Source organism: Sinocyclocheilus anshuiensis, unplaced genomic scaffold, assembly GCF_001515605.1.
Source record: "Sinocyclocheilus anshuiensis isolate Anshui unplaced genomic scaffold, SAMN03320099.WGS_v1.1 scaffold1100, whole genome shotgun sequence".
Classification (NCBI taxonomy): domain Eukaryota; kingdom Metazoa; phylum Chordata; class Actinopteri; order Cypriniformes; family Cyprinidae; genus Sinocyclocheilus; species Sinocyclocheilus anshuiensis.
Window position 1 is genome coordinate 271,185 of NW_015552633.1, and position 12,729 is coordinate 283,913.

Here is a 12,729-nt window from a genome sequence, read left to right on the forward strand (position 1 = left end):
AAGGTAACACTCATTTTACATACAGCACACAGTGAAAATGACATGAATATGACAGTGGGCAAATGCATAAAGTGCAGCATAATTTAAAATCACAAGTTCAAAATTTGTCCATGGTGCATCTCAATGAACACATGCACATCACATGCACACTTCACAAGATCTCACAACTGGATCCGATTAAGTTTGCAAGGTTTTTGAAATTAGATGTTTATTAAATGATATAAATGCATATTTGCTGAATGCTGATGGCAAACAAGAAAGTATTATAATGTATGCCTTGCTATTACTAATAATATAAAAGCAATCGTTATAAGGCTTTTTGTATACATTTTAATTCCTTTGTTTAACCGTTCTATCTGATAATTAGACAAACTTATATCCGTATTTAGACAGAACTGTTAACGACAACAGCAAACAAGAGGGAGAATGTGAGCACTGTGTGTTCAGGCGCTGCCGTTCTCAGCGCCGTCAAAATAAAAGTCCCGCCTCAAACGCATCGGCCAAACAGGAAAACTTATCGGCCGATGCCGATATTTGAAAAATGGCAAATATCGGCCGATATATCGGCCTTGGTAATATATCGGTCGACCACTAGTGATGTCCTTACTACCTTTCTGGGCCTTGAACGTTCAGTTCCCTTGCTGTATATGGAGGTTCAGAAAGCTCTCGGATTTCATCAAAAATATTATAATTTGTGTTCTGAAGATGAACAAAGGCCTTACGGGTTTGGAACGACATGAGGGTGAGTAATTAATGACAGAATTTTCATTTTTGGGTGAACTATCCCTTTAACTAAACCACCGTCGACAGAGCGCGCTCTTGAAGGGTTGCCATGTCCACTTGTCTTGGCTCATAAAGTGTTTTTTTTTTTTTCTAGCAAGATTTGGCAACACTAATGATTTAAGACGTACCTTGTTCACTGTGATTTCTTGCAGCGTGTACACAGAGAAGAGACACAACTCTGATACGTTGTTTAAATACGTTGTTAATAACAAGTTGTTCAATTTGTTTCCTGATACAGCATATCATTTTTGTAAATTCGGTTGCCACTACCTGAATTTTACAGCAGTTAATTCCGCTGTAGAATGCATTGTCACTTCTGTGAATTACTGAACTGTGTGTACAGAACAGGATTAAGCACTAAAAGGTGAATTGACAAATAAATGTAGCTGCAGTGTGTACTGTGTACTGCAGATGTGATTTTCTTTAAATCAATAAGATGCGTCTTTGTTTGTACATGTGGTACAGGTGCTCTTTAAGTCAGTGATTACATGGAACATGCACATCCTGTATTGTCACCATCTGTACTCTGAATCACAGTCTCGAAAATACCACCACAAGCACACTCACACACTGGACAACAGCTCTCCATCAGACAGGAATCATTCACAAACTGCACACAAACACACTCTCAAGCATCCTGGAATCAGGCCTCAAATCTTTATTGTACACCTTTGATCTTTGTAGTACATATGGCTTTGATTTGTAGTTGGAAGTTTATAGGATGCAACTTAAATACCGCATCTTGTATTCCTATCAACTTCCATGTGGACCCTAAAGCGTTAGCAACTCATTCTCATTCTGAAGTATCAGTTTCCATTCTTGGCAACATTGAGATGAAGTGTGAATTATGCTCAGCGAGAGCTGGGGAAAGAGGCGGGGAAGTGCTTCTGGTTGGATGCTTGTATGTGTTTAACATAATGCAGGTGAACAGCGGATTCATCATGCCTCCCTCCCTTTGCGTTTCTTTTCCTCCTTCGATTGGTTAAATGATTTTCTCTTTCATATATCAGGAAAACAGAGCTTGCGTTGCAGCTTTATAGACTTCTGGATGTTTCCAGAGAAGATTCCAAGTTCCTGCAGACACTTTCCTGTGCTTTTCAGCAAGAACTTAACAAGCCAAGGCATCTGAAGTGGAGTGCAGTTGGTTTTATTCTTTATCTCAACAGACCTTGTTTCTGGGAAATACTTAGCTTGGATGCTGGAGACAAACTCTTCAGACTGGACTAGACTAAGACGGCTGCACCGTCACACCATAGACTTGCCCGCGGGGATTCAGGAAGCGACAGAAAGGTTTGAAACACTGTCAGGGCTGGACAGAGATCCAGCACCTCATGGCAGGATGCTGGCTGCTCTGAGGGAGCCCAGGCTGACACGATGCCAGACTGATTTGGGCTGGAGCAGGATGGAGGATTCGCTGGCCTCACTTCCACATCACTCTCCATGGGACTCTGAGGTATTTATGGTTCCATCGGCTTTAGAGATAACACTGGAGATGGGAAAAAGAGGGAATTTGGGGATCTTCATGGAGGTGGACTTTACACAAGTCTTCACAAGAACTTTACACAGGGGACTGTAGAAAATCTCTGGGTGTGTTCAGAATGGAATACAAACATTCTGCACAGTGTTTACCGCCTTTTTTCCCAAAATAATATTTAGAACAGAATGCAGTAAGCAATGATAAATGTTAATTTTGTCCTGACTTTTGGCTGTTTAGTCAAATGAGTCACTATGTAGATGAAGATTCAATATTGATTATGATTAATTTGTCACTCTCCAGATTGAAGGTTGGGTGCATTGAATCGAGGGGGGAAACAAAACACACAGTGTGCTTGTACAGAGTGTATACTTCAAATTTTGGCAAATGTAGTAGGTTTTTCAGTTATTTTATGACAAAAATTTGCATATTATGCAAAGTATACCGACAGCATTATTCCCTTCTGAACATAACCTAATTTTTAAATGGAAAGATAATTTTTTATTAATAATAATTATTTTGAATTACCACTAATATTTTCCAGATAATATTATAATATTGTATAATATTATTTATTTAACTTTAGTACAGTGATAACGTAACTACAACTACATTTTCTTTATAATATCATACATTATAATATCCTTATTTTAGGAAAGGAGTTCATCATATTGCACATATTTGGTGGTCCTTTGCATTAAAAATCGATTATATAAAAAAAATATAGAATTCATTTTTATTTCCATTTTAATAATTTTAGTACAATTTAAGCTTATTTATTTATTTGTTTTTTTAGATTTAGGTCTTTCTGGTAATATCTATATATTTTATTTCAACTATATTTCACATTTTTTTATAGATTTTGTTTCAGTTAACAATAACAACTTCAATTCTAAGCTGTCAGACTTCACACTTTTGCCTGGTGGACAATCAAATGGATAAGAAAATAAAGACTTTGAAGGAGGGATCTGGGTGATATCTAGACTGCGTACCACCATTTTTTAAGCCCTTCCCTTTATCCCTAACTCCCCTCCCTTTCATTGACTTGGATGTATGTCATTGATTTCATTGCACGAGTGCCCACTACTATTGGAAGCCTTGCAATTTTCTGAATTGGTGATCACTTGGAATCTGCTGTGAAGCATATTATTTTATATTTATTTATTTTTTCAGAGGGAAAATGCATACAGAGATCAGGACATACATAATTTCTCAGAAATAAATAAAAAAATAAAAATAAATAAATGAAAACATACATACACCTTAATGTTACTATGGAGAGTATATACAGAGTATGTATGCCCTCAATCTTGAAAACTAATTTCTCAAATGTTACATACGCATTATATTTTCTTCCTCTTAACAACAACTATATACAAAAGAACATGGGGAGCTATTGCTTACAACTCATACAAAAAGATACCTTAAAAGAACGGTTACAATTCAAGAAAAATCTGGGCGTACTGGTTTAATATAATCTATCCATTTAATGAAAAAGATAGTTTTTCCATCACATATATAATGTGTATTGTATCAATCCACTCTTCAACTGTGGGTGTCTCTGGCTTTAGCCATTTTTTAGTAATTACTTTTTTACTAGCCGCCAGAAGAATTAACAACAATTTCTTATCCTTATTGTTCCACCCATCTAAATTTATATTACCAAAATATAGAGATTCACAATTAAAAACAATCTCTACATCAAAAACAGCTTCCAGATTCCTTTTAATCTCTTGCCAATATGGGGTTAATTTCTGACACCCCCAAAAAATATGGTAGTGGTTAGCTTCCTTTTCCCCACATAATCTCCAGCAGCTAGTACCCTTCCCTTGGTGTTTTTTCTGTGATGGTGTAATAAAGAACCTAATAACATTCTTCCAACAAAATTCTCTCCACATGGCTGAGCTTGTAGATTTCCATTGTGTTTTACAAATTTTCTCCCAATCCTCATCTGAGACATTAAAATTCCCTTCCATTTTCCATTTGTCTCTAACATAAAATGTGTTTTCGGGTACATTTTGGAGAAATCCATTATATAATTTTGAGATAATCTTATTACATGATTGAGCCTTACATACTGATAACACTTTTATTATCCCTGTCTCAGTGAATTTCAGTATTTCTGGTTTGATATTACATTCAATATAGTGCCTAACTTGGAGATATCTATAGAAGTCACTTTGATTAAGCCCATATTTTCCCTTTAGCGATTCGAAGCTATGGATTTTGCCCTTATTGAAAAATGTGTAATAATTTGAAATTCCTAGGTTAGTCCAAATTCGAAATCGATCATCTATTCTATTCGGGACAAAATCAGTATCAAAGGCACACCATCTTAATATTTTCGATGCATCTTCCAAAGTGAAGCATATTATTATTTAAATTTTTCCTCTTACTAATTTGTTTGATGTAGCTTGCTATACTGTATGTATATGGGTATGCTTTGGCTGTTTTAAATATTTAAAAAATAATTAATATATCATAGAGTTGTTTGAGGTGGGGGTAATTTAAACACAATTTGTGGTCATGTCACAACCTTGTTGCATTGTGGTCTATGGAGCTGCCTGACATGAAGTAGACTCGCTTCCTTGGTCAGAATCGAGGGGTCAAGGGTCCGTCCACATAATCTTCCCTTGTCCACTTCACGAAGGGGAATGCACTTTAAAATGGCAGCGGGGATTCCCCTGAAGGGAAGTGCTAAGAGAAGTTTGTGAGTGTGTGTCTATAAGTGAAGTGCAGCCCTAGTGACCAGTGTCCAGCTGCAGTAACATAGCCACTATCAACGCTGGGTAGATTACTTAGAAATTGTAGTCTGTTACTGAATCCAAATTACATGACAAAACCTGTATTTAGTAACGTAATCCATTACATTACACATTTTAGGTAATGTAATCAGACTACTTTTTGATTACTTTTAGATTACTCGTTTATCACATTGATTTAAATAGGATAATTTTGTACCATATGTATATAAAAATACAAAGAGGAAGTAAATATATTCCAGTGCATTAAACATTACATCGAGGTTTCCCAAACTGGGGTTCGTAATTGAACTGCAGGGGGTTTGTCAGTTTAATGAAAAGCAGATAAATAATGAAATCATAAAAATGTAAAATTAAAATAAGTCATTTTAAAGTAACATCAATCAAAATAAAACGCTTACAAAAAAAATAAAATATTTTATTTGTTTACCTGCATGTCATGTGACCATTAACCAACAGAGAACTGTGAACATGGAAATGTGATATTTAATTATTAAAACACTTATTTTAAAATTTCAGGCTACTTCAAGTAAATCTATTAGGTATGGAAGCCCATTTCCGCCACTGAATAAAAAATAAAAAAGGTAATTGCGACTTTTTATCTCCCAATTCTGACTTTTTTTCTCATAATTGCGTGATACAAACTCGCAGTTCTGACTTTTTTCCCCATAATTGCGTGATACAAACTCGCAATTCTGACTTTTTTTCTCAGAATTGCGTGATAAAAAAAGTCAGAATGGCGGGGAAAAAATCTGAATTGTGAGATATAAACTCGCAATTGCAAGAAAAAAAGTCAGAATTGTGAGATATAAACTCGCAATTGCGAGAAAAAATATATCTCGCAATTCTGACTTAACTCGCATTTGTGAGCTTATATCACGCAATTCTGTGAAAAAAAGTTAGAATTGTGAGTTTATATCTCACAATTCTGACTTTATAACTCGGAAAAAAATCGCAATAACCTTGCTTATTGCGAAAACCTAATTTTTTATTCAGTGGCGGAAACGGGCTTCCATAATTAGGTGAAAGATGTTCAGATAATACAAATTTTCAAATTGTGCATTCTTTGTGTGAACGTCCACAAAACTGGAAGACTTGAATATATTGAAGTGGTATAGGCTATTTTAGAAAGGAACATTTAATAGATAAAAGAAGAGGAATTAGGAAAAATCAATAATTTATGCATAATTTATTTACATTGTGTGAATAATATGTAATTATGTAATCAATAAAAAACTGTAGTCTGATTACGAGTATTTTAAAATGTAATTTAATCTAATTACAAGTACTTAAATAATCCAGATTACATGTAATCAGTTACTACCCAGCTCTGGCCACTATGTAAGACTATGTCTAAAGAACTAGTTAGTTAAGTTACTTTTTGGATTCAAATTAGGCCAATCTACCTTTTTACGTAACTGACTTTAAAAAGTTATGATCCGTCTTAAAGAAAAAATGAGGTGACTAACTATTAAGACTAGCTAAAGCAGTTTATGCAGCCGAATTTTGTATCATTTCAGTTGAACGTTGTCTAAGCAACTTCTTAATGCATCGTGGTGGAGGTTTTGTTATTGTTTGGGTCTCAGTATATTGAGCATTGGAGGACCGTCTGTGCCCATAAACTTTCATCAGTTGCATGAGAGACACTTTGCGGGTACGCCAACGTAGGATGACATCATCTCACCGTGTGGAGATGGAAAGATGATGGATTAGAGGGGGAGACAAAGAGAAATGGATGGAAAGAGAGAGAGAGAGTGGGAGGAAGAGAGTGAGGAAAGAAGAGCTTGAACGTTGTGTCTTTAGTCACCCTTCTCCACTCCCACCGCTACTGTGATGGAGCAGGAGGATTGGGGGCGGTGTCATGGCAACCGTGTAGGAAGCTGTCCGTCACATGAGCTTTCTACCGAGTTTGGTCCTGCTCTCTCTGTGCATCAGAAGCCCAGCAGCAGGCGCACACTGCAGGGGGATTGCCGGGGCTCAACCCCTCCTCCCTCAGGCATGGAGTAGGGTGACGAGCCCCAGGTCGGGCCCGAGAACATGTGGGACACAGCGGCGCACTGCTGTGATGTGCGTGGCGTGGGTGAGAGTGATGCGTTTGCGACCGCATATTCAAGCCGTGTGTTCATTTAATGCTGCATGTTGAGGTTTATTATTGAGTTGAGGTGAATTAAGTAAAAGTGTTTTCTCTCTGGCTGGTCTGAATTTGTTTGTACGTCTGTCAAAGTTTTTGTGTTTCTCGCTGATGTAATTCTCTCTCTGGCTTGTTGTCATCTTCTCTCCAGGAAGAAGTGTCTGTTAAAGAGATCAGCATCACACATCATGTTAAAGAGGGCTCAGAGAAGGCCGACCCGCAGCAGTTTGAGCTCCAGAAGGTGCTTGGACAGGGCTCCTTCGGAAAGGTACGTCGCATTAATTTAGGGCTGTGAAGTATGATTTTTTTTAATATGCTGTGTACATGATGGTACAAATTTATAAACAGGTAAAGTTTCTGTTATACTGTTTATACCAAGGGTCTTCAACCTTATTAGTCCAAGGACTCCATATAGGTCCATGGAGAGACAGAGCAGGGACTACTGTTGTTATTGTAAACTAAAACTATTAAAAATGTAAACAGTTGATGAAAAACTTCAAGTTTAATAAACTTAGCAACTAACTGAAATAAATATTTTTAAGTTGAAATACTAAAATATTAAAATACTAATGAATGAAAATGAAAAAAGCACATAAAATTACAAAAAATGTAAATCAGAATTGAAAATATAAAAATAAAAGCTCATTCAAAGTGTTAATAATATTATAGTATTTAAATAAAAAGGGACCTCCTTGATACATGCCGTATATATATGGTGCTGTATTAAAATTAATAAATGTAATCAATATTATATTTTTGTTTAATGCACACTTAAATTTTTTCACAACAATTTTTTTCATTTTACAATAAGGTTTCATTTGTTAACATTAGTTAAAGGGTTAGTTCACCCAAAAATTAAAATTAGCCCATGAATTACTCACCCTCAAGTCATCCTAGGTATATATGACGTTATTCTTTTAGACGAATCCAGTCGGAGTTATATTAAAAATTTACTTTGATCTTCCAAGCTGTTTAATGGCAGTCAGTGGGTGTTGCAGTGCATCAGTCCAAAAGAAGTGAAATAAAGTGCTGTGCATCCATCCATAATAAAAAGTGCCTCACACGGCTGCGGGGGGTGAACAAAGGCCTCCTGTAGCGAATCGATGTGTTTTTGTAAGAAAAATAACCATATTTAAAACGTAATAATCAATTTAATCTAGCCTGCGCTCATTGTTGTACATGGAAGCAGCTCCGGGCGGATGACGTATGAGGTCGGCTTTGTGCATGCGCCGCTCAGAAGTGACGAACGCGGAAGCGCAACGCCGACATCTTACGTCATCCTCCCGGAGATGCTTCTGTGTACAACTGTTGGCGCAAGCTAGATTAAAGTGATTATTACGTTTTGAATATGGATATTTTTCTTACAAAAACGCATCACATTCGCTACAGGAGGACTTTGTTCACCCCCTGGAGCCGTGTGAGGCACTTTTTATTATGGATGGATGCGCTTTATTTCACTTCTTTTGGACTGATGAACTGCAACACCTGCTGACTGCCATTAAACAGCTTGGAAGATCAAAGACAATTTTTTATATAACTCCGACTGGATTCATCTGAAAGAAGAAAGTCAGATACACCTAAGATGACTTGAGGGTGAGTAAATAATGGGATAATTAAAATTTTTGGGTGAACTATCCCTTTAACTGCATTAGTTAGCATGAACTAACAATGAACAACACTTCTACAGCATTTATTAATCTAAGTTCACTTTTATTTCAGTGTTTACTAATACATTTTTAAGATCTTGTATCTAAAAGTTGAAAAAGTTGTAACATTAATGTACTCTGAATTAACATGAACATTTTTATTAACTAATTAACTACATTAATAAAATAAAAAAAGTTAATAAAATTATTAACTAGGTTAATAAATGTTGTAAAAATGTAAAAAGAAAGAAAGAAAGAAAGAAAGAAACCTTTTTTTTGTGTTCATCAAGTTTAAAAAAATACCTTCAAAAAAATTAATACATTTTTTAAGTAATTAAGCTATTACATAATCAAATGATGTATATTATGTGATATTTAAAATATTTAGGTAAAAGACTGTTTTGTGTTCATATTGTTACTGTGATTTGAAATTACTCATACAGTGATATAAGATTTTGGTCATGCCACCCACCTATACGAATATATTTTTAGTGTTTGGTGTTTGGTGTGTGTGTGTGTGTGTGTGTGTGTGTGTGTGTGTGTGTGTTTGCATTGTGCTTTGAGAGGCAATCAGCACAGATGAAAGCATGAGCCATGCACAGATGGAAAAAACAGTCATTCATATTTTAACGACAATCTCAGTAAAATTACACGTGGAGCTAGTCATGGTCACCATAGTTACAGTGTCACGGCACAGAACTAATTATGTTTTCAAGAAGAACTGATGAGTAAAATAGATCCTGTTTTAAAGCGTTTTTAATGTTGTTTTGATGAAGCCTTGATTTTGTTTGTGGGTTGCAGGTGTTTTTGGTGAAGAAGACAACAGGCCCAGATGCAGGACAGCTGTATGCAATGAAAGTGCTGAAAAAAGCCACCCTAAAAGGTATTAAGTAAGCCAATATTGGGTTTTCAGTGGCCAGTGCTGAGATCTAGAACAATGGCCAACATTACAGTATGTGCATGTACATACATACATATTTATTTATTTAAATTTTTCATACATTTGTAACACTTTAACTTCTGTAACTATTATTGAACACTGCCAATGTTTATTGAATAGTCAAATATTGACATGGGTCATGTATAATCTAGGAATTGTAGGAAGTATGATTTGGCAAATTTGACTTCTTGAAACAAATTCAATAAAACAGGAAGAAGGTTTGATGTTTGGCCTTAGTCCTATAGCTGAAAATTCAAATTAATTGTTTTTGTCCTCAAGAAAGTCATGCAGGTTTGCAAGCCAAGATATTAAAGGCAGTTCAAAAGTCTCATTAACATGTGGGACTCCAGATTGCATTTACTTTTTCCACAGTAACCTGTTCAAGTTATGTTTATTCTAGTGTTTTACTTGGTTAATTCCCAGCTGTAGCTGTTTAAGAATGTAAATTGATGTTCGTGGAAGGGTGGAACTATGAAAAACAGCCCTTCCAGATGATAAACACATCTACATCCACAGGAGTAAAATGGCTCTCCTCCCCCTACAGCTCTCAGCTTCTCTTGTCTCTCTTGCACTGCATTTTTCTCCCTACTTTATTTAATTAGTCATCCGGTGCCATCTGCGTAATTCTGCTGTGCCAGATTTCTGGGCAGGGGGGAACGTTGTTAGTGAACTCAATGGAAGTAAACAGAAGCGTTGTTATTTATGCGTGTGTTTTCAGTACGGGATCGGGTCAGGACTAAGATGGAGCGGGACATCCTGGTAGAGGTTAATCATCCCTTTATTGTTAAGCTACACTATGGTAAGTCCTGGTCATCAGCCAATCAGAATAAAGAACCGCTCTCGTCCTAATGTTCTGTTAACCAATGAAGCCATTCTTTCTTTCTCACACTCTTCTTGTGTACTCCTTGCAGCATTCCAGACTGAAGGAAAGCTTTATCTGATTCTGGACTTTTTAAGAGGAGGTGATCTCTTTACTCGCCTGTCAAAAGAGGTAAATAGTGAATGGTTACCTCAAGCATTACATTTACATTTAAACATTTAGCAGATGCTTTTATCCAGAGCATAGTCTCATGTAGCCACCAGCTTGAAGTCTCTTTGCAGCTTCGAGAGGACAAGACTGTCTGATTGACATGTAAAGCATGTGCTGTCTTTCCTCAGGTGATGTTCACAGAGGAGGATGTGAAGTTTTATCTGGCTGAACTGGCTTTAGCGCTGGACCATCTGCATGGACTAGGCATCATCTACAGAGATCTGAAACCAGAGAAGTACTGAATGTTCTCAAATAAATCCAATTTAGACTAGAATTTAAAAGGATAGTTCACCCAAATCAATGAAAATTGTCATTATTTATAATATTTATTTCATTTCAAACTTATTTATTTTAAAACAAAAAGACCATCAAATTCCAAAAAGTGGAAATATGGAAATTTAACAAAAATGAAGTGATTATGTATTCATTGTTTAGACTTTTATTGTACTTTTAAAAAAGAAAAAGAAGAAAAAAACAAAGTGAAGTATGGAAAGAAAATTTGGGGAATTTTTTTAAATTAATATTTTTAATACTTTTATTTAGCAAAGATGCATGAAATTAATCAACAGTGACAGTATAGACGTTAATAATGTTACTGAAAATTATTCATTAATTATTAAGAAATAAATTCTGTTCTTCTGAACTTTCCATTCAGCCAAGACACTTCTGAAAAAAAAATAATAGTTTCTGCAAAAATTAAAATTAAACAGCACAGCTCTATTCGACATTGATAATAATATGAAATGTTTCTTGAGCAGCAAATCGGCATTTCAGAATTATTTCTGAAGAATCATGTGACACTGAAGACTGAAGTAATGATGCTGAAAATTCAGCTTTGCCATAACAGGAATAAATTACGATTTATATATATATATTTAAAATAAAAAGCAGTTTAAATGGTAATAATATTTCACAATATTACTGTATTTTTATTAAAATAAATGCAGCATTGGTGAACATAAGAGAATTATTATTAAAAAAATGTTTTAAAAATGTTTTGAAAAATAGTGTATATTTTTCCTTTCCATTTTTTGCTTTTTTTTTTAAATCACTAAAACACACTCACTCCTTCTCTTTTTTTTTTTTATCCTTCCTCACTGCTGTCTGTAAGGTCGTCCATAAATCACATTTATGTCTGGATAGAATAGGGCTATAAAAATAATGGCTGAAGTCTTGTAGCCGTGACATATAGGGATATGTCCTCATGGCTCAGGGTGGGAGGGAATGGCAGTAGAAAATAAGGAGACCCTTTGTGTGAGTGTGTTCATGCTCTGTTAAATGACTTTTTAATGCTGTGAATCTGTGTAATTTCAGCATTCTCTTGGATGAGGACGGCCACATAAAGCTGACAGGTAGGTAATTTCAGATTGCTGGAATGGCTGCATCAGCATGGTGCCACCTTGAGCGTTTAGGGCTTTGTGTTGATACCGTTTGACTGTAGCCTCGTGGGAGGGCAGACAGACGATTTAACCTTCCCTCTGTAGAGGTTTATGACCATCTAAACTACACTCATACTATATGACAAGGTGAATTGCACAGAGCTACTGTGTGGAAAATGAATGTGCAGAAAATTAGTTTTTTTTAAATGATTGTGGGAAATTGAGATGTTGCCCTTTTTTTAGTATTATTTATAGTTTTTTGGGGGGATTTTTAGTTTTCATTGTAGTCTTTGTTTTAGGAATTGTTTTTTTTTTTTGTGCTCTTGTCAATTTTACTTGTTTATATATATATATATACAGTGGGTACGGAAAGTATTCAGACCCCCTTCAATTTTTCACTCTTTGTTATATTGCAGCCATTTGCTAAAATCATTTAAGTTCATTTTTTTTCCTCATTAATGTACACACAGCACCCCATATTGACAGAAAAACACAGAATCGTTGACATTTTTGCAGATTTATTAAAAAAGAAAAACTGAAATATCACATGGTCCTAAGTATTCAGACCCTTTGCTCAGTATTTA

General features: G+C 35.5%; 1 protein-coding gene across 1 annotated transcript in view; it reads left to right on the forward strand.

Moving 5' to 3' along the window:
- LOC107666634 (ribosomal protein S6 kinase alpha-3-like) overlaps nt 1–12,729 on the forward strand; it is a 32,181-nt gene that overhangs the window by 8,937 nt on the left and 10,515 nt on the right. The window contains exons 2-7 of the mRNA XM_016458058.1: nt 7,302–7,418; nt 9,598–9,679; nt 10,455–10,535; nt 10,648–10,727; nt 10,895–11,001; nt 12,081–12,118. Coding sequence (XP_016313544.1) covers nt 7,302–7,418; nt 9,598–9,679; nt 10,455–10,535; nt 10,648–10,727; nt 10,895–11,001; nt 12,081–12,118 — 505 coding nt within the window. The remainder of the gene's footprint in view (nt 1–7,301; nt 7,419–9,597; nt 9,680–10,454; nt 10,536–10,647; nt 10,728–10,894; nt 11,002–12,080; nt 12,119–12,729) is intronic.